Below are 23,120 nucleotides of genomic sequence, written 5' to 3'. Positions count from 1 at the left end.
GGCTTCGAAATCACAAATGTAAAACATTTCAAATTTATGTACAAAAAATGAATGGAAAACAAAAATGTAATACACGAACAAACGACAATCACTGAATTAGAGGCTCCTGACTTGGGACAGGATTATACATACAAAATGTGGCGGAGTTAAACATGTTAGCAAGATCCCGATCCTCCTCTAACTTGTGACAGTGGTGTAACAATTCAACATAGGAACTATAAAAAAATCAGTTGAAAAATGCTAAGTATGCGGTATGAGCTTTCCTCATTGCTAAAGGCCGTACAGTGACCTATAGTTGTTAATGTCTATGTCATATGGGTCTCTTATGGAGAGTTGTCTCGTTTTCAATCATACCACATCTTCGTTTTATATTAACTCATCATTATTATAGTCATGTATTATTATGACATAAAACCATATGTTTACTCACAACATGGAATCAAATCAAATTATAAACAAAATTGTTCCCTCATTATTTTAAATTTGTGTCACTTCAACCTGACTGATGTATACCTGTTAAAATTATAGGTTTAACACCAGCAATTGAAATTTGATTGACAGGGAAAATCCGTTAAAAGAACTTTCACAACTTATAATACAAAAAAATACAGGCGTTATACATCCAGGTAAGTGGTTTTGTTTATGTTATATATATTTGAACAAAATAAAATAACGAGATATTATTATATGTATATAAACAAGCTGCAACCATTTCATTGATAAAAAATATATATATAATATTACATAGAATTTGGAATTGTGTCAATTTAAAAGTAAAATCACAAAAATACTGAACTCAGAGGAAAATCTATTCGGAAAGTCCATAATCACAGGGCAAAATCAAATTACAAAACACATAAAAAACGAATGGACAAGAACTGTCATATTCCTGACTGGTACAGGCATTTTCAAATGTAGAAAATGGTGGATTGAACCTGGTTTTATAGCGCTAAACCTCTTACTTGCAGTTTTTAAAAAACTTACAGTTTTTATGTAAGACTATATGTAAGACTTATAGCTATAGATATAAGGAATGTGATATAATGACCAATTCGAAAATTATATAACAGACAAAATGACGTGGATATGTCACAATCCCAAAGATATAATAACCATGAATGTTTTACATTTATGGAATAGTATTAAAATAAACATTCGATCAGTACTTTGTTTATAAATATATGCATCAACAGGAATTTTGGATAGAAAACATGCATATGTGATATTCAGACAACTTCCATTGCATCTATATACCTTAACATTGTGTGCAAACTGTAAGGTCCTTTTTATTGCATGAATTACAAATCTAGTTTCTTACTTTTCATCATGGACCAGCTTAGAACAAAATATGACGAATAAATTCAATGTAACAAAAGACATGAGAACATTTATGAAATTAGATTCAATTAACGTATGATATGAAGTTGAAAAAAAAATAATGATACCGAGTTTTGACTGAAATCGAAATGCCTTGTTTTAATTCACAATTTACATAAAAGGTTATCTGTTAATGTCTAATTCTATTTTCTACAAATACATATTTATCTTAGTCCATCTTCTACAATAATTAAAGTGTTTTCTGTTAATTACTGCTATTTATATAAATCATAGTAAAGCAATAATCATTTACATGTCCAGAGTCTTAATTTTTTAATTTGGATATGATTCTCAACTCACTTTAATTAAAATATTTACTCAACATAGTTATCACAACAAGACGACCATACAAAATGCTGCAGTATTATTGGTATATATACATTTTATTGACTAAACGTAACATTTTAATGTTAACGCATTACTGTTATTAGATCATGCAGATTGTATTAAAAAGTCCTTAGTTTACTTTCCTAAAGTTCACTTGAATTAACGTAATTGTAGTACAACTCAGCTGTACATGCTGTAATAAAACGTATATAATTCTAATGTATTACACAGTAAAGGTCTCATGGAAAAAATATTATATTCATATTCTATATAGCTATGAGAAAAATATCTTTGAAAAAAGTGTGCAAGATCTTAATTTATACTTTTATGACCCAAAACCTTCTGCTGTTGTTTTTTCTATGGTCGGATTGTCTCTTTGACACATTCCCCATTTCAATTCTTAATTTTAAAATCTATTGTTTTACAATTTCCAGTTTATGATTAGGAGATGTTGTTCATAAATAGATAGAGATTGACCGTATTATGAGCTTAATGTTTCTTTCTGATGTTTGATTTCGTGAACAGATGTGAATGTAACAAAGACCGTCGAGTTTTTATTCTCCATTTATCCCTATTTTATTGAATAAATTGCCCGTTTCAAACTTGACGGCTAGGATGGTGTTTGCTCTTGCAAATTAAGTAAGAATGTAACAACGTCATAAGAATCTCTTGTCATTTAGACAATAGCGACACGCAAATTACTTATGTTCTTTCAAACTCTTGGAAGTTTCCAGGCTACATCTCATTTCATTGCCTTTTTTTCATTATTTGATCATCTTGTTTAAAATCAATGATTATGTGATTATATTGGCAAAACATTTGTGATTAATATGTGACTAATTGGAAACCATGGAGAGTCTCAAAACTCCCACTCCCAGAAGTATATCTTTGTATTGTATAGAGTAGACTGATTAACAATGTTCTATTTTTATTAAACTCTAAATGATTTTGTATCAGGTATCTGCTACTCAGATATAAGAAACAAGAATCAAGTGCTGTATAGCATATAACATGTTTATTTTTTTTTGTATTGGCAGTGAGTCATCTGAAACATTTTTATAATCTCTGGAATATTAATATCCAATCCATTGAAAAACAACACCCAGATTTAAGTGCTCTGTCTATGATTCTTTCTTCAAAGTACAAACGAAATGAAGATCATAACTACTTAAAAATGTTTATAACTGCGATAACGTTAACTTTGAAAAATAAAATAAAATAGGGAATACTGTCAAACACAATGACTGTTTCCAGTGCATATTTATAAAATTTAAACTGAAACAAACAAAAACGGTAAATATAAGTATCACGTTTCCTTTTGGAGAATCCTTGGTGTGGTTGTATTCTAACAAAAATCTAGTATTAATCGTTTTAAATTTTATTTAACGGCTCATATTGTTGATAAGAATGTATTTAGCTCCTCGAAAAATGTCAGAATTTTAAATCGTTTTTGTGTTCATCATTACTTCCATTTGTCAATGATCTAATCAAAATCTCGAATTTCTCTTATTTGAATTCAAACGACATGTAATTGGAGAGGCAGAAGATACCATCATAAGTGAAACAAAATTTCAAAACGCCATGACAAAAAAACGAAATCCGAATAAAAGACAAGAGTCGTATTTAAAACTCAATATACGAAAAATAGACAGAGCAACACGAACCCCACCAAAAATCTGAAAAAAAATGGAGAAATTATTGGAAATACGAATGTGTGGTCAATGTGTCCATTGTAGAGGACAAAATTACTTGAAAATTAAAACAACTTAACAGGTGTCATTCGGTTGAGGTTGTGTGTTAACCTCGGACAATTGCTTCTTTTTTTAGAATTTAAGAAAAAAATTAAAGTAGAATCAGATGCATTTCAATTTTCAAGTCAGTAATGATGGGCAATACTATTATGGCTGCTTTTCCAGAGAGATGTCATTTTATAAAACATGTATGTTCAAAGATTGGAAAAACGAATGGTTTTATTATTAATGTTATAGTACAATGTCATAGGGCATAATTTCTATGAAAACAAAGAAAATCAGAATTAATGTCAATCTTTCAGTTTCAAAGTGATTACGATAGTCAGATACGCATAAGACTTATACAAATGTCTGATACCAGGAAAGGTGAACACGGCTTGTGAATAGGTCAAACTTTGCAAAACTAGGGACAAAATAGACAGCTATTCTAAGTATAAGATTCTTTAAAATCTAGATATTCTGCAAATCACCTTGCCTATCAAGAAACAGATGTCATGAAAGTCCAGCCATTTTGATTATAAGCAGCACATATCGTTTTTCGGTTATATTTTTTTTTATCTAGACTATTCTATCACTACATGTCACAATATATATGAACGTAAATGTGTGATATCAATGTCAATAAATCGTGTTTCTTTAAGAACTTTTCGCAAGTTAGCTCGTTTGTGAATGCTTTTGAAAGGCATCGATTCAAAACGTTTTTGAACCGATTCATAATTTCCTTGATATAGGTTTGCTAGAAGCTATTAAACCAACGGTTCCGAATGGTGAAGTTGAAATCTTCCCTACGTAAATTTTACCGACGCCATCACGAGTTGGTAACTGTTATGCAATAACCGTTTCACAGATGATATCGAATATGTTTCTTATGTCGTAACTACAATCCCCTTCCCTTTTCACAAATGTAACTTACCGAGTCAGACTATGTACCGGGTTTGTAACAACATAAGCAAGACGATGGCTGTCATTTATTGTGAAAGACCTGCTTATCCTTCCGGAATACCTGAGATTATCCCAGTTTTTCGTGGGGTTCGTGTTACTTAGTTATTTTTTAGATTTCTATGTTGCGTCTTGTGTAATATTATTTGTTTGTTTGGCTTTTTCTTTTTTAGCCATGGCGCTGTCAATTTCTTTTCGATCTATATTTTGACTGTCCTTCTGGTACCTTTCATCCTTTTTCATACTAATTTAAACGACAAATCAACTAGCTTTGGTTTTAGGATTTTCAGTCTTGACAAAAGTGCAATTGGATGATCTTCATACTGAAAACTGATTGTAAAAAGCTACAATCGTTCTAATTAGAATTAGTTGAATTATATTTTACTTCAAATACATAAACCAAATAAGGCCATGTGAAATTTATTTTTAAACTGTTTGATATTCGTGCCAGTATCAATCTGTGTGTTATATTTGTTGACATGAGATGTGGCAGTTAAAATAAATGGATATGTAAAGTTTCAAGCATTTACATGACATAACAAGTATGTGATTTATGGTATCCTTGTTATAACAAAATACTTCCGTGTTGTGACTTTACAATGATAAGCACGTTAGACGGTAAATGTGTTGGTAAAACCACAATGCTATACGTTTTTGAAAATAAAACACCTAGGGAATCTTTTAATATGTTATATGTGTTTTGAAATCTAACAACAGAAAATTGGTAACAACTTATAATAAGCAAATTGAATAATGATTTGTTTCTTCGTAGTACAATAAAATTGAATGAATATATCAAGTAAGTGCATGACAAAATAATGAATGTTCAGCTTCCACTTTAAGTACTTGAAATAACTGGTGAAGTGTTGAAGAGCATTTTACCAAAGAGTGGTTAAGATATTCTTGTTTTATTCCATCTGACTGACTTTTGTATAAAAACGCCCACAATTTATGTAATTATACAGTGTGAACTGTTCATTTTGCTCTTTTTGGACTAAGAAATATTTTCCTTGTCAAAACACCTCAACAATCGCAATACGCTTATAACACGAAATCAAAAGTTATGGAATTTTAAACAGGGATCTTAAACCAAATGACGCCCAAAAGTATTGCGTCGACAAGTTGTGCTCCTGATAAATAAAACATTGAAATACAGAGGATAAGTACACACACAAACAAGTTACCCGAAGATTGTGGTACTCACACACGGGATATGCAGTCGTTTTGACCCAAGGATTTTTATTAAAAAAAACTATCCCTTTCAACGATTTACGGCCACCATAATTATGTGATTGGTCGCTATATCGTTTTGTGTCATAGATGACTGGTGTCTACACTTATAGTGTTCAAGCTGTGGCACAATAAATGTTCTTCACTCCGAATGAGACATCATCTAGCTTGACTAATTACGAATGTGTGCTTACAATTAGCAACACATTGGTACCAAAAGGTACAGCAGGATCTACATACGTTTTTATCGCACCCGATATCACCTCGTTTTTGTGGAGTTTTGTTCAGTCTTAAGTATTGTGGGAAGAACTTTTATCTAAACAATGAAAGCACATGTTTCCTGATAAATTAAATCGTTCTTGAATTATGTGTGTATATATATATCCCCCGTCGCAATTTTGCGCCTGTCCCAAGTCAGGAGCTGCTGGCCTTTGTAAGGCTTGTAAGATTTTTAATTTTAGTTTCTTGTGTACAATTCGGAGTTTAGTATGACGTCCATAATCACTGAACTAGTATACATATTGTTTAGAGTCTAGCTGAAGGACGCTTCCAGGTACGGGAGTTTCTTGCTACATTGAAGACCCATGTGTAGCCTTCGGCTGTTGTCTGCTCTATGGTCGGGTTGTTGTCTCTTTGACACATTCCGATTCAATTTTATACTTTGTAGAGTCATTAGGAACAATAAAAATATATGACCGTAGTACAACATGCGCTACTCCCAAATTTACATGCTAAGCAAATTATTATCTTTATCAACTCTAATTTGGCATATATATGAATATATATATATAAATGAAACAGTTTATTATTTAAGAATTGAATAATTCTTTTTGTAATTTCAGTGGTGTGGAAAAGCGTTGACCGAAGCACATTTTGTATAAATTTACCTGTGCACTTTATTTTGGGACCTCTTGAATCATGAATGATAAATTTTATTGTGTAATGAAGTTGATATAGGCATAACGCGTGATTGCAGTTAGTCAATCAAAATAATGTATTATAATGAAACATACATCTAATGTAATTATTTCAAAATAATGATGTGGTCTTAGTTTAAAATTGATATGACCAGGAATAACTTTAAAACAAAAAATATCCTGTGACAAACATGCACTTTAACCTCAAACGGGACAGGCAATAGACTATAACGTTACCATTTAGCGTAGGCGGTGCATATATTTAAAACATCTTTAAAATCTAGTCATTCAAAACATCAGTAAATGTCTTCAAAATAATACGCTTTTACATTGCAGTATTGGAATAGCGTAGTTGTTTGCTTTGAACAAATGAATATTTACTTTTTAGTCTGAATTGTAAGAATGCAAATACATCTAGATTGCTATTTAAGTTTTTGTTTTGCATTTGAAATTTAGTTTTATTCCTCAGAAGCACCTGTTAGGTGGATGACATTTTAAACAACCGATATTACAAACTAGGTTAATCGGTAATTTTTATAAGAGAAAGAGTTCATTAAATATAATGTCATTATGTTCTAATACTAATATATCACGTTCTTTTATGATTAACGTATATGTTACAGGCATTTTCTAAATTTAGGCATTTTGTAAAATGCCTGAAAATTTTAGGCATTTTCTAAAATGCCTGCAAGATTCAGTCATTATACATAATGACTAATTTTTCTAGGCATTTTACAAATGTCAAATAGAAAAATTGAAAGGCATTTAACAAAATGCCTGAAATTGTTTTAAAGAATGAAAGTTAAAAAAACAAAACAATTGAACACAGGAGCAGTTTTATTTTTGATAATTATTGAATTAAAATAAAAGAGTTTAAATTATTAAGAATAAGTTTTACTGAATTTTGTCAAAAAACTCTACAATTATATATCAATTCTCAAAATGATTGGGTGACCGAACTGTTACACAATATTTGTCCTGATTATTTTTAAAAACATTGTTTGGTTTTAGCCATTCAACCAAAATTGAAACCTGAATCAGGATACATTTTGCTGTTTCATCACCTTTACTGACAAACACTTAACTTTCGACATTATTGTGGTTCGCAATTAGAACACACGTCACACATGAATATCTACTTTTTCATAGGTTCCAAAAATCAAAGTACATAATATCATGATTAGTTTAACGTGTATATTTTGGCTTATAGCTTTTCACGGACTGAAGCAGATCTGCCGATGACAGTGATACGTCTTCAGCAGCTTATCCTGTCAAAGCACTGTCATGCCATGTTCAATCTACCATTTTCTGCATTTGAAAATGCCTTTACCAAGTCAGGATTATGACAGTTGTTGTCCATTCGTTTGATGTGTTTTATCATTTGTTTTTGCCATTTGATTACGGACTTTCCGTTTTGAATTTTCCTCGGAGCTGAGTATTTTTCAAAATTTCAGTCATTTTACAAAATGACGAGGTATTTTTTAGTCATTTTGTAAAATGCCTGTCAAGTTAAGGCATGTTATAAATTGCTTGAAAATGCAGTCATTTTACAAAATGCATAAATATAGAAATTGCCTGTAACATATATACCGTCTTGAAACAGTTATAAGATAACTAGATACAAACCTTGGGCTGATTTTTGTAACAAATTTATTTCAATGCTTTATCGTATGACGTAATAAAATAAACTACTGTTTATAATATATTAAGACAGTAAATTCAGATAACATCCGGGTTTTTATTTTATTATTTTTTATATTAAAACATGTTTAACCGACATCATCGGGCATTTTACATGAATAAGTTTTGTTTCCACTTTTGATAAATTTAAATTACAGTAAAAATCGTCAAATTCAATTATAAAAAAAGAACCACGAAAAGATTATAACTTGTCAAAAATGTTTAAACTAAATATAATACAATCAGTATATAGATTTTACATAAGTATTATTTGTTGCATCAATGTTGCTTAAATACAACAACTCATATTCTCTTTATAAATATTAAGATAAACACCATGGTACTTCTATTTCGGTAATAATGAATAAAACCAGGTGTTAAAAACTTATCATGGTGCATTTGTCCTTGATGTGTATCTATTGAAAATGAATGAAAACGCAATGTTACTTCTTAAACCAGGGTTACCCATTAACTGGTATTTGTCTCTTCCCCGTTGATACTTATCAGCTTACCATTCCGGAGCACCTGAGATCATCCCTAGTTTTTGTTGGGGTTCGTTTTGCTTAGTCTTTAGTTTTCTATGTCGTTCTTGTGTACTATTAATTGTCAGGTTTTTTTTATCCGTAGCGTTGTCAATTTATTTTCGATCTATTAGTTTGTATGCCCCTCTGGTATCTTTCGCCCCTCGTTGGAAAAGAACAATCATAACATTAATTTCGTACCAAGGCATGTAATTTTCCATCGTCAAGTGTGGTCACAATGTGAGACAGACTCGCGTGCTTGATGGTTAAGATGCTTCAAAGCAATTTTATTTATTTATTATGGATATTGTAAGAATCCACACCTGATTGTCACCACTGGTTGAGTATCACTCGACTCAACCTCATTTGTTTGATAATTGAACTTAACTTTTCTATGTTGTGACTGAAAAATTTACTAAAATATTTAATAAGAGTGTAAGATCTATCGCTTACAGACTAAACAAGATACTCCACCTGTACCATAAAATCCTCTACTTAAATCAAATCCATGTCAATTTATTTTAAACATGTATGTAAGGATTGTAAATACAATTGATGATCTGCTTTAGTATGACAACAAACGAATGTTGACACAAGCATTACTGTTTAAAATGGTGTATGTATTCTAACTTGTCTGATATCAAGCTGTTTAAATTACAGGTTGAAAGTGGAGTAATTGAATTTTGATTGGCAGTTGTAATTCGGTTAAAAGTTCTTTCTCATAACGGAAGATAGTAAAAGGTGTTATACATTCAGGTAAGTTTGCTATGTTAGTGTTTAATTCATCAGAACATAATTAATTTGAATAATAAAGAAAGGGATTTTGTATTACTTGAACAAAGACGTGGGTAATATACGTCAATGTAACAGCGATGTAACATAATTGAATGCAAATTTTGAATCGATATCAATGATATGTCATATTTACATAAATAGGATTTAATTTAATAGAATCTTAAAAGATAGGTACTTTAAAATCCTAATTTGTTTACTTTAAAAAAAAACATTTGATTACCAGCGAATGGTAGCGGTTATTAGTTGATAATCAAGTTATTGGTTAACTCTTAAAATTCTTAACTCTTTTTTTAATAAAACAAATACAATTAACATTTAAGTTCGTGATAAAGGGGAATTGGCTGTGAAATTCATGTTCACCGATTTGACCTTTGTTTTATTTAAAAGATAACCAATGTCTAAATTACAAAAAGATATAATTACCCATTCATAATCTTATTATTCATCGAGATATCATCCGAGAATTGCCGACAGTCATATAATTCGATAAAACATAATATAAGTGATTTATTGTGACATGCGTAAGTCGTACAGTTATCAAACTGTTATAACATAGTGAAAGTGTAAAGCAACTAAGCTTTCCTGGCGACTGGCAATTATTCATAAAAATGATAAATACTGAACACTAAGGAAATTATAAAAAGGGGGAGTTCAAAACTGATAAAATTAACGCTATCAAACAAAGGAACAAGTAAAACCCATTTGGTAAGCCATCTGAGAACAATCCATACAAACATTATAAGTAAACTTGGTTATATTTGGAATCCAGCAATCAAAACTGTAAACATACCTCACATTTATACAACACAACTGTCTAAAACAATTAAGCAAACATACAAATTGAACTAGCAAAGGCGCCAACACAAAATTTTTGGTTTGCAATTCTCCCCATGTGTAATTGTTTTTACCATTCAACTTTGATTAGTCTATTTTCATTGATGATTCCGATGATAACCTAACGAACGTGCATATGTCGGCCTTAATTAAATTAACCCTGTTGTTAAAAAAAGATACCATTACATAACGCGAATATCTATTAATCTCAATCGAATCATAATAAAGAATTGAAAATTGGAAAGTAGCAATTTCAGAGAAAAAGATGCATATCAATTACCGAATGAATTCCATTCTCTTAGTCCTTCCACGTAAATTTGATTCCAAATTCGTAATACACATGCTTAACTAGTTTGTATAGTTGTAAATTTCACGCGTTCAGGTTACTTTGCATTCCGACTTATTTATTAATAATACTAGTAATTGATGATTCACAAATTCTGGATTTTATTAGTCAAGTTCGAATATTATTGGTTGGCCACGGGTTTCAAGAAAGGTAAAGTGTTTGAGCAAAACAGTAAATTATTTTCCAAAATGAAACTCACTTTGTGTAAAGTTTCAATATTTGCTGTATTTAATTGAGAAAAAAAACACCAAGTTGAAAACTGTATGTAAAACAAACACACTATTTTTGTTTTAAAAATTGTTTCAAATGGCAGCTTCACCATTTTATGTTTTACCTTTCCACCATTTAGTACATAATTACACCTGTCTACACATATAATAATATTGAGAGAGAAAAGACAATGTAGTTCAGTGGTTGTCGTTGGTTCATGTCGGTCATATTTGTGTTTCTTAAACTGTTGTTTTTGGCAGTTAAACAGTTAGGGTTTTTTAATTGAATTATTTCATAATTTTCATATCGGGGCCTTTTATAAACACTATACGAATAGGTTTGTCTTATTGTCTACTGTCGTACGATTGGCTGTAATTGCTTACATCTACTTTATTTGAACGTTGGTGGAATCAGATATATTTATAGTTGTTTCCTTGGCAATCAGACCACATCTCTCTATTCATAAATATATATCATTATAATGAGGGGGATAGGACCTTTATCGAGACTCCGGGATCGGGTGTTTGTAAGCTCGGGATTTCGGGATTGACCCTTTCGGGATTTTTTTTTTTTAAATTTCAGGACCTCTGGATTTCGTGTTTTTAAGCCCGAGATTTCGGGATTTCGTATTTTTAAGCATGGGATTACGGGATAAGGACCCCTCCTACCTTCCCTCTATATTTATATATTCTTATACAATTTTCATAATTTACTTTTTAAGGTAGAACGTTTAAAAGTTCAATGATTGTAGAGGGCAATTCAATAAAACAAAAACAAAAAAAAATATAAACAAATAATTATTCGTAAGAGAAAAAACTTAAATTTGAACACATTATGTCGTAAAAAAATATGGCAAAATAAATTTGTTTTTGTTCTAAGAAGTATACCTATATTGATTCGTTATAGAAATAATTTGATTTGGTTATAATACCATTATTTACCGATAAATGTATATTTTAAAAGTTTCGAAATGTATCAGTGTTTTCACACGTTTTCATCAATAAATTCCAATCAAAAGTTTAAATCTTAGTACAGCAATTATTTGTAATATCACTGATACCAACATTTAATTATATACTTGATAAATTAAATTGTAAATCTGAAAACAAATATTATTGTAAATTCAGCTATGATTTTTAACTCTTATATTCATATGACATATTTTATTTCACACAACAAATATTTGACATACAAAAGGTTTAGCAAATCTGTAATGACCTTTTAATACAATGAATACGTACATTGCAGATATCTCACCCGTTCATACGTCATCTCTTAACTTCCCACATAAAATATTTGATGAAGAAATTGCTTTCCAATACATGTTTTTATATCATAACGTTCATTGCAATCATCGCGGACGAATAACCATAAAAAATAGTAAACAGTATGGTTTCAGGTTGAGCATTGGTTAGATGAATTCATCCTCATTCAACAAAAATATATTATGGGCTTAAACAAAATTAGGCAGAGGTAGTTTACCCATGCTCAAATCTCATCTATTGATTAAAAACATAAGGTACCAAACAAAAACTGAGATCCAAAAATATTTATTGATATCAATCTGACTGTATATCCGTTTTGACTATGATCGAGGTAACATCCACCTTGTCGAGGTTATATCCACCTTGTCAAGGTTACATCACCTTGTCGAGGTTACATCCAGCTTGTCTAGGTAACATCCACCTTGTCGAGTTTATATTTACCTTGTCGAGGTAACATCCACCTTGTCCAGGTAACATCCACCTTGTCGAGGTTACGTCCACCTTGTCGAGGTTACATCCACCTTGTCGAGGTAACATCCACCTTGTCGAGGTAACATCCACCTTGTCGAGGTAACATCCACGTTGTCGAGGTTACATCCACCTTGTTGAGGTAACATCCACTTTGTCGAGGCAACATCCACCTTGTCGAGGTAACATCCACCTTGTCGAGGATACATCCACCTTGTCGAGGTAACATCCACCTTGTCGAGGTAACTTCCACTTTGTCGAGGTAACATCCACCTTGTCGAGGTTATATCCACCTTGTCAAGGTTACATCCACCTTGTCGAGGTAACATCTACCTTGTCGAGGTAACATCCACCTTGTCGAGTTTATATCCACCTTGTCGAGGTAACATCCACCTTGTCGAGGTAACATCCACCTTGTTGAGGTAACATCCACTTTGTCGAGGTTATATCCACCTTGTCGAGTTTATACAGACAGAAAAAATATCACAGTCATTCCTTAAATAATATACATTTTTCTAACATTCAAAAGATGTGTCATTAAATGTTTATGAATAATTTTCGTGTTGTCAGATTTGTTAAATTAAATTAACATTAAACAATAGGTTAACAGATACCAGATCAATTATGTATATATGTACCGTGATATTTCAGGTTTGATTAATTTATTACCCGGGAAGCTTTAATGTCTTTTTTTTTTAACTTCCATGAAAATACTTTATTACCAAGTGGATTGGTGATTACTTGATTAATAGAAAAAAATGTCAGTAATGTCTAAATTATACAAAAAACTATAAATACACCAATCTGAAATGACTACTTCAAAGGGTTAACTGTAACCATTAAGACTTCGTTGACAGTTATCCATGAAAGTGACAAATGATTATAAATATATTCCATTTGACCCAGTCTGTCTATTCTTTTATTCAATGTTATTTTTTTTACTTAGGACGACGGGTGCGATTAGATTAACATCAAGTATCTTACTTTGCTGACCTTTCTATGATGCAAAAACAATAGTTAAAGGTGTAAAAATAAATATATCCTATGGAGATAGTGTGCTATAACTCACACATCCCCTGGATAAATATATATTTCGTATTTTTAGAACTACCATTTTTTATTTTTTAAACAATATATGATTATAACATTAACTCAGTCTATTTTAAACACAAGTGGATAGTAGGGCCGGCTCTAGGAAGACTGACATGACTTCACGTAAATTCTAGACATCAATGTACAATAATTTAGGAAAGAGAATTTGGATTTACCCTTCTGATTTTTAATCATCCTGCCTTTCTGACAATTTGAAAGTAAAATTTAATTTTTTATACATTTTTGAAGCTTTGATGCATCATTCATTTATATATCGTCACAGAAATATCCAAATGACAAATCATTATAGATAATATTCCTTTTGACCCAGTCCGTCTATTATTTTATTATTATTTTTTTTCACTTACCAAGACGGATGCGATTAGATTAACATCAAATATCTTTCCGTGCTGACTTTTCTATATTGCAAAAACAATAAAATGTGTCAAAATAAACACATACCCTGGAGAAAACGTGCTATACTTAAAACATCCCCTGGATAAATATATATATAACACTTACATAACTTCATGTACAGGTGCCACATGTGTAGCAGAATCATCTGCTTACCTTTCCGGAGTACCTGAGACCACCCTTAGTTTTTGGTGGGGTTCGTATTGCTTATTCTTTAGTTTTCTATGTCGTGCCATGTGTACTATTGTTTGTCTGTTTGTCCTTTTCATTTTTAGCCATAGCGTTGTCAGTTTATTTTCGATTTATGAGTTTTACTGTCCCTCTGGTATTTTTCGTCACCCTTTCATGTAAATTCCAGACAACAATGTACAATAATTTAGCAAAGAACATTTAGATTGACCCTTCTGATTTTTTAATCCTCCTGCCTTTCTGACAAATTTAGGTAAATCATTTTATTTTTAAATTAATTACTGTAATTTATACCAATATCAATATAATGAGTAGTAAATGATACTATTTCCGAACATGATTTCAACACTTATGGTATACACTGGTAGCGTTATCACCTATTTGTTTCTATATTTGTATGAAATTAGAATATAAAAATAATATTTAATATGATTGCAAATTAGGAAAACATAAACCATAACTTTAAACGACAACAGTTTAAACAACTTTTAAAAACACAACTAGAGAGACGTCACAATAATAAAGTCAACAAAGTTTAATAAAAGATCCGGGTATAGTGAATTTATTAAACAATTAAATTAAAGCAACAGTAGTTTACCGATATTCAAAACTGATAAATCGATTTAGAAGATACAAATCAAAGCACAACATTCTAAGACAATCGAATGAACTCCTAAAGGAGCGATACCGGGTTAGGGGACAGATTATGCATCTTATGACATGCATGCATTCTCCGACATGTAAATCCATACAGAGTCAAAAAATTGAAAACAACACGTTAAATAATTTCATGCGTTCGAAGCGCTTTTCTTGATTTACCTTCATCAGGAACACTGAAAGCAAGACATTTGAAATCCGAAGATGTATAAGTACCGAAACCGTTTAAGGGCTATATCATATTAAAAAAATGAAAAGAACGAAAAAGCGTGTAATTGCGTGTAAAGTGGTGAAAAGCGTGTACACGCCATGTGACAAAATCCTCGTGTGTAAACGGTTGAAAAAGCGTGTATTACACGCGAATATCATGTCACTTGGCATGTATGCCTACATGTCAAAAATAACTAAAATAAATAGCCAAATCCATCTAAAGCCAACTTTGCCTGAAGGAGTTGAAACCTTAGTTTCTTAATAATTTCAAAATTTATAAAACGGACAATTTTAGTAAAGTTTGTTAAATCATGTCAGTACCTAAGTACTGACTACTGAGCTGAGTCAAAATATCACAAATGGGAAATTGACACAATCGGTAAAATTATAGATTAGACGACAATTCTGTTATTACTGAAAAGATCTTATGACGTGAAAACATATCGATATTGTGTTAAGATATAGACATAAATCGGACAAGTCAACAAATTCGTAATGTTGACCGACAAAAACTAATGAAGTATTGGTTCTTTGTAAACATACATGTGTCCTGCTTAACAGAAATTAGTCATGCAAGTTTGTTATAAACAATGCCATCATATTTCCCTTGTTTAAATACATTTTCTATACACACAGAGAGTATATTACTGCTGAAAAAAGGAATTTGACAAATGGAACATATAGCTAAGTCAGTCGTCACTTTAATATCGAAATCGCTGTTTAGGACAAACGTTTTATACAGTTTTATAGTGTGTTTAATTTTAAATTGTTCTAAATTCGAATGAACTCAGTTATATATTTGAAACCATAAACTTATACAAACGAACATACCTTATATTACCATTTGTACATCCAGTTTGGTTTTAAAACGACGGAGTTTATAGTTTTCTGTTTGGCGTGAGTGAAGGCTCTGGTTGAAGGCCGTACTTTGACTTCTGTATAATGGTTTACTTTTACAAATTTTAACTTGGATGGAGATTTTTCTTATTTGCACTCATACCACATCTTCTTAAGCTAATAGATAAAAATATGGGTTTTTAAAATACTGTTTTTAGATGTGTTTTGGAAGAAAAAGCGCAGTTAAATGGCAATTTGGCATGCATGTTGACATTCAATTTAAAAAGGAACATCATTCCAATATTCTCTGCCATTACACATATTTTTTCTGTCCAAGAGCAATAACTCTAATTATTTTTGTTTTTCGTTTAAACATTCTCATACATTACCAATATAGGCAACATATTGCTAACAATGCACTTTTTAATATCCATTATATTTGCAACGGTCATTTATCCTGTAAAAACAGTTGATACGCTCTGATTTCCAAATTTCTGATATTAACCACCATTAACTATAAAAGTCATTTTGTCTGCCTATATTACCTTTTTATTTGCATAGTCAAAACGAGAAAACAACGTTTAATCGTTTAACTTGACTAAAAATCAGAAGTTTGTAAAGTACATAGATAAATATGAAAAAAGTATTTTGAAATAGATTTATGACCAGTCATTCTGAAAGCTTATAGAATTTACACGTATTACATGCTAGTGATATCATCAGGTATGGCCAATAACCCAGTTTATTGGGGGTTCGTGATGCTTAGTCTTTAGTTTTCTATGTTGTGTCTTGTGTTCTATTATTTGTCTGTTTGTCTTTTTCTTTTTTAGCCATAGCGTTGTCAAGTTATGTCGATCTATGAGTTTAACTGTCCCCTGTTATCTTTCCTCCATCTTTTGTATCATACGGAAGCCTCTGAGGGCCATGCAAGTCTACATTTTACAATATGACATATCAAATTATAAATTTGATATAACAAATTATTATTTTGATATAGCATGACCCTAAAGGGCTTCCGTAGTATCACTCACAGAGTTAAAATCTCAAATTTTCAAATTGGAATACAAATTGAATTGAAAAGTGTCGATATCATATACGTAGTTTGTATATTTTAAATGTTATTTAACATATTCTATAAACTCAAAATGAACAGTTTTCTGTTGAAGGCGGTTAGATACAAAACTTTTGTTCAATTAACATTTCTTCTATGTGCATCACCATTTAGTTTTGGTTAACGATGTACTGCTTAAACATTTTATTATACATGTTTAAGATAAATAATCAAAATTTTCAAACAAATGGTCATCTTCAGGCCTTAAATAACTTTGTGATCTTATCATAAATAAGACATTATATTGTTAGAACCTTAGGGTACACACTTGTCTGTGATTCAACAAATATTATAGATAAATACTGAAAGACATGTCTTTACTTAATGGCTCTGCTGTGTTAATACATTTCATGGAAATTAGTCCTCATACCTAAATTATCAGGGAAATCCCTTCGTTTCCAGGTATTAAAAAATTTAACAGTAAGTAAAATGTAAGCATTAGCACGAATACGATTGGTTTACATAATATGATAAAAGGTAAAATACCGGTAGTCATTATATTATTGAGACATGTCATTTTCGGTCTACCTGTTTTTTCATTAATTCGTTATTTATTTATCTTATAAATATAACTTAACCCAAGTCCTTCATCCATATTAAACATGATAAATTTATTAAAAGTGTAATGTGCGTATTTATATTACCGTTCCTTCAGGCCACACGATTCAATATTAGTATTGACGAATGGGTTTACGTGTGATATGTAATGTAGCCTACGTATTAATGTGTATTTCTTAATATCGTCATAAATGTCAATCAAAGTTTCTCTAAACATGTTAACATCTGGGAAACTATATCAAGCATGCACACAATTTCTGTAAAATAACTGTAACTCGATATAAAGAGTATTACAACGACGAAACGTTTTCCGTCGAATTACACATTAATACTGTTTTGCATGACAAGTATTACCGTTTAAACAATAATTTATTGTGACTATTTTGGGATTTAGATAGACGCAAGTTCATGAGGTACAGTTTTGTTTTTGTACTTTTAAAACTCTTGAGTGTTTTCTCTTTAACAGTAAAACTTTAAAACAAAACCAGTCTTATTTCAAATTAAACCGTCTAATAATCTATGTTTTCTGTTATTTCATCTTTATATTTCTATTTTTCTATTTTATGTCGTTTTGATATTCTTCATATTTTACTTCTTTTTTGAAACAACATTAATGTAAGTGTCGTTAATTTTGAAGGACCACTGCATAAGTCTTAAGATCTTTAAGACAATATTTAAATACCCCAAGGTTACGGGAAATAGACACACATACTAGATCAGTCTGGTGTCATTCAATCGTCAATTGTTCTCGTGTGAATTGTCTCAGAAAAATTGCCCATAATTAACGGTAGCCTGCAGTGTGGACATATAGAGTTGATTATACGGTATGGATTTATCTCATTATTGAATACCATAAGGTTGCCATAACTACTTTACATCCACTTCATTTGAACGTTGGTGGATATTGGTCTCATAAACCATCATCCCACATTTAATTAAACTGTGTATGACTATAATGTTATAAGTGTTAATTTGGGTTTTTATTTTGTTCATGTATTGTTAAAGTATGTGATTTCTTTGTCGGTCTACTGTAACTAGTAATTTGGATGTTTGTTTTGACTGTCTAGTGTTATTTGGGTATTAACTATGTGTATATTGTGTTAATGTGTGTGTTTACGTTGAATGTCTAGTGTTAATTTGTGCGTTTACTTTCAATATCAAGTGTTAATTTGTGTGTTTACTTTGTATAGTGTTATATTATGTTGAACCCCCTTTTTTGGACGATCAATGCATTTGAATAGGGACATGTAGTTGGACCCCCTTTTTGTCATGAGTGGGTTAGGAACCCCTCTTTTTAAAATTGCTGGGTCCATCCCTGTGTTGGTGTTTACTCTGAGTATCGTGTGTAACTTTTTGTGTTTATTTGGCTGTCTAGTGCTTTATTTGTGTGTTTACTTGGTTTGACTAGTGCCACATCTGTGTGTTTACACTGTCGGAGTGAAGTTGTTAGTTAACTTTGTTTCTTTAGTGCTATAGCGGTGTGTTTACTCACTCGGTCTAGTTTGAAGTTGTGAGTTTACTTTGTCTCTTTGGTGCTATATTTGAGTGTTTATATTGGCATTTTTGCTGTATTTTGGCGTTTAAATGTTGGTGTTGGCTTCTATTTGAGGGTGAGTGCATACACAAGGTGTGTTTTGCTCTCATGGGCGGTCCTAAACCAGAACCTAAACCTAAATAACTCTCTTCAATCACTAGATCAAGATCTGACTGGATCATCAGCCAAATGTAATTTAAGGTTGTTCGAGCATTGATCATGAAAGCGGACACTTTTGTCACGCCTTTTTTCCAATTTAAAATATATTGTCGGAAAATATTGATATCTGTAACAAAGAGTTATGGTTTTTATGGTTTATTTTTTCAACAATTACTTTTTGTGTTGTGTTTTGAAAATGTGTATATTTTTAATGTGACGAGTCTTTGTATACACAGGCATGAAACCTGCCCTTAAAATTACAGCTTTAAGTTAACTGTTTTAAAATTGAATTACTTTTTCTTTGATATAACGTTTTGACATTTTTTTTCAGCGAATGATGAACAAAGAAAATAAACATCGAACCATAGGTATTATTGGTACCGGAAATTTTGCACAAGCATTTGCATGTCGTCTTCTACAGTCCGGATATGACGTCATTCTTGGCAGTAGAAAGCCAACAGAACGCATGGTTTCTAATACACATGATTGTTGGTGCAATATTAGTATAACAACTGTGGATGAATGTATAAACAATTCAAATACGATAGTTGTAGCAATTCACAACAAACACTGGAGAGATACACTGTCTCCGTTTGTAGAGCTGTTAAAAGACAAAATAATCATTGATGTGTCGAACAAAAAATGTCTCACTAAAGGTCCTTCTAATGCGGAACAACTTCAGAAATTACTTTCTCACTCTTTAGTTGTAAAAGCTTTCAATGTAGTTTCAGCATACGACATGGAAAGTCAAACTTCCGGCGGAAGTCATAATGTATACATTGCAAGTGATAACTTTGTTGCAAGGAATACAGTTGCTGATTTAGTTCGAGATTTAGGATTTACGCCGAAAGATTACGGTGTTTTGTGGAATGCAAGAAAAATCGAAAAAATGCCATTACAATTATTTCCAGAATGGAAATTTCCAATTGGCTTTACATTTCTAGTATTTATTATATGGTATCTTTATGCCATATTTATTTATTTTGTTGAAAAAACCAGCTACAGCTGGGAACAGATATTTGTGAAAGTAACAAACAAACCTTTGTGTATGACAGCCTTCACAATCCTGGCTTGTACTTATTTACCAAGCTCTATAGCGGCAATATTTCAGATATATAATGGATCAAAACATGTGAGATTTCCAGGTTGGTTGGATACATGGCTTCGTACGCGAAAACAACTAGGCCTTACTGCATTCACGCTAGCTTTTGTTCACGTTATCATGTCCATTCTTATCATGAGTCCAACATATCTGAAGTCTTGGTATCATGAAACAGAAATAGTTATTCCGAAAAATATCACAAGTGATCTTCATTTCCCGATAAGGACTTGGATGACGTGGAAAGGAGAAGCCGCTTGTTTAGCTGGAATTATCGCTTTTCTTGGACTTTGCATCTTAGCCGTAACGTCCATTAAATCCGTAGGCGACCAGTTGAATTGGAGAGAATGGAGATGCATTCAATCAAAACTAGGTCATGGTGTACTTTTATTGTCGCTTTGTCATGTGGTAGTCATGGGATCTCCCTACTGGATAAAAGCTGGTCCACTTAAAACTTTTCGCTCAATAACATTTCTCAGTTCAGTTTTACCTATGATAACATTATTTCTAAAGTTGTGTTTTAGTTTGCCTTTTATAAGTGGTTATGTGAAAAGAATACGACATGGATGGGAACGAAACAGTAAAAGATGTAAAGCTAAATGTTCTGGATTTCAAGGAACAGTACTGGATACTAAATACAGACCGATCGTAAACGGAAAGAGAGAACTAAGTGGTTTTCGAACTTTCGAAGCTTCTTTGGAAGACACTGATATCGACAATTGCCAATGTAATGGAGCAACCAATTTGGTTTGAAGCCGAAAATAAAAATATATATAAGACAGTTCTACATCGCACATCATCTCTGATAACTTAAAATTGTAATTTTCCATTCTTTAAATTATCTATTTAATTGAATAATGCGACCCTGTGTCTGTTGTGTTCTTTTTGTGATGAAAGGTTTTCGATTCTATGTCGATTGCCCTGAGTACATCTGTATTTATTAAAATTTGAAATACAGGGGCGTAGCTAGGTATTCAGTCAACTGTAGGCACCAATCGGCAGGGGGTCTGGGGGCCGCAGTTAAGGCCCCAGCAGGTCCAGGGCATAGCCCTGGTAGGCGGGGTTCAGGGGGGCTTCCGACGGAAAAAGGTTTTCAGCGTTTTAGCTGCAAAATTTTATGTACAAAAATATTAAATTTACTGGTTATTTAATCATGATAATTATAATATATATGATGAAAAGTTCGAAGAATTATGAATAATGTACCATAACATCTAACTGGTGAATTAAATAAAGCAGTACAATTCGTGGTATAAAAAAATATTTACAATATGCATTCAAGCCCATCTGATTTAATGTCCCCATTCTGACCAGACGTGATTGCGTATTTATACATCCTGCACAGCCAAACGGACGACCAACATTGGCAAGTCGGAAGAAGACAAAGTGGAAAGATAGTTGAAAACTTACAACAACTAATTATAAAACTCATGTGTCTAAGTTAAGGTTCATTCAAGTTTTGTTGATAGTCTAGACGTGAAATGATCTAAACCAAAGTTCTAATGTATAGTTTCTATATAAGGTAAAATCGTAAAATTATTCTATTCTATCCAATATTCCATTCACCAAGGACGAGAGACTAGTGTACACATGACATTCGATAATTAAAAAGTTTTGACAACTTCATCTACAGATAACGTTGTTTATAATTAAAAAAAAATATTTGTGAAAAAATTATGTGTAGGCACGTGCCTAAAGTGACTAACGGCAGCTACGCCCCTGAAATATATTTGTATATCAGATGTATCAGTTTTATTATTCTTATTGAAGAATCTTTGCATCTATAGCTAAATAAATAAATAGTAATATATTGGAAGCATCCAAACAGAAGCACACAAACTAGCTCATATAAAAAGAAGATACGGTATGATTGTGCCAATGGAACAACTCTTCACAACTATAGTCATCGTACGGTCTTTAACAATGAGCAAAGCCCATACCACATAGTCAGCTACAAAAGGCCCTGAAATGACAAACGTAAAACAATCCGAACGAGAAAATTAACGGTCTAATTTATGTTAAACAAAATGAACGAAAAACAAACATGTAACACATCAACAAACGACAACCACTGAATTACAGGCTCCTGACTTCGGACAGGCACATACATACAGAATGTGGCGAGGTGAAATATATTACCGTGATCCTAACTCTCCCCTTACCTGGGACAATGGCGTACCAGTACTAATTTCGAACTTGAAATTGTATAATGAGGTTAACTACTGAGCCCATGAGTGGCTATTCGATTATAAAGAAATAATACATAGAGAAAATACGCATGTGCTAAAATATATCTTCTGGTTGAATTATTAAAAATTTTAAGTATCAAAAATACCAAACTCATTGCAAAATTCAAAATGGAAATTTTCTTATCAAATTGCAAAATCAAAAGGTAAAACACATCAAACGAATGGAAAGCAACTGCAATATGTTTTATACTTGGTACAGGCATTTCCGTATGTAGAAAATGGTGGATAAATGATAATTTTAAAACAGACCAACGCCCATGCAGATGTCATGTAACATTCCTTGTTTCTAATAATTACACAAGCAAATGTATTTTGATGTTGAAACATTCATTTTTTTTTCTAATTTATAAT

General features: G+C 31.7%; 1 protein-coding gene across 5 annotated transcripts; it reads left to right on the top strand.

Moving 5' to 3' along the window:
* Positions 1-539: 539 nt before the first annotated feature.
* Positions 540-21,466, top strand: LOC143057826 (metalloreductase STEAP4-like). Of its 5 annotated transcripts, XM_076231245.1 has the most exons (3): positions 540-626; positions 9,403-9,498; positions 19,753-21,466. In XM_076231245.1, the coding sequence occupies exon 3, from the start codon at positions 19,756-19,758 to the stop codon at positions 21,271-21,273; it is 1,518 nt and encodes a 505-aa protein (XP_076087360.1). In that variant the 5' UTR covers positions 540-626; positions 9,403-9,498; positions 19,753-19,755; the 3' UTR covers positions 21,274-21,466. The 5 variants fall into 5 exon arrangements, with proteins under 5 accessions (XP_076087360.1, XP_076087364.1, XP_076087362.1 ...); XM_076231249.1 differs by lacking the exons at positions 540-626; positions 9,403-9,498 and adding an exon at positions 17,484-17,572; XM_076231247.1 differs by lacking the exons at positions 540-626; positions 9,403-9,498 and adding an exon at positions 17,485-17,590.
* Positions 21,467-23,120: the final 1,654 nt, after the last annotated feature.

The sequence above is a fragment of the Mytilus galloprovincialis genome, chromosome 13, assembly GCF_965363235.1.
Source record: "Mytilus galloprovincialis chromosome 13, xbMytGall1.hap1.1, whole genome shotgun sequence".
Taxonomy (NCBI): Eukaryota; Metazoa; Mollusca; class Bivalvia; order Mytilida; family Mytilidae; genus Mytilus; species Mytilus galloprovincialis.
This window is presented reverse-complemented; position numbering and strand designations above follow the sequence as displayed.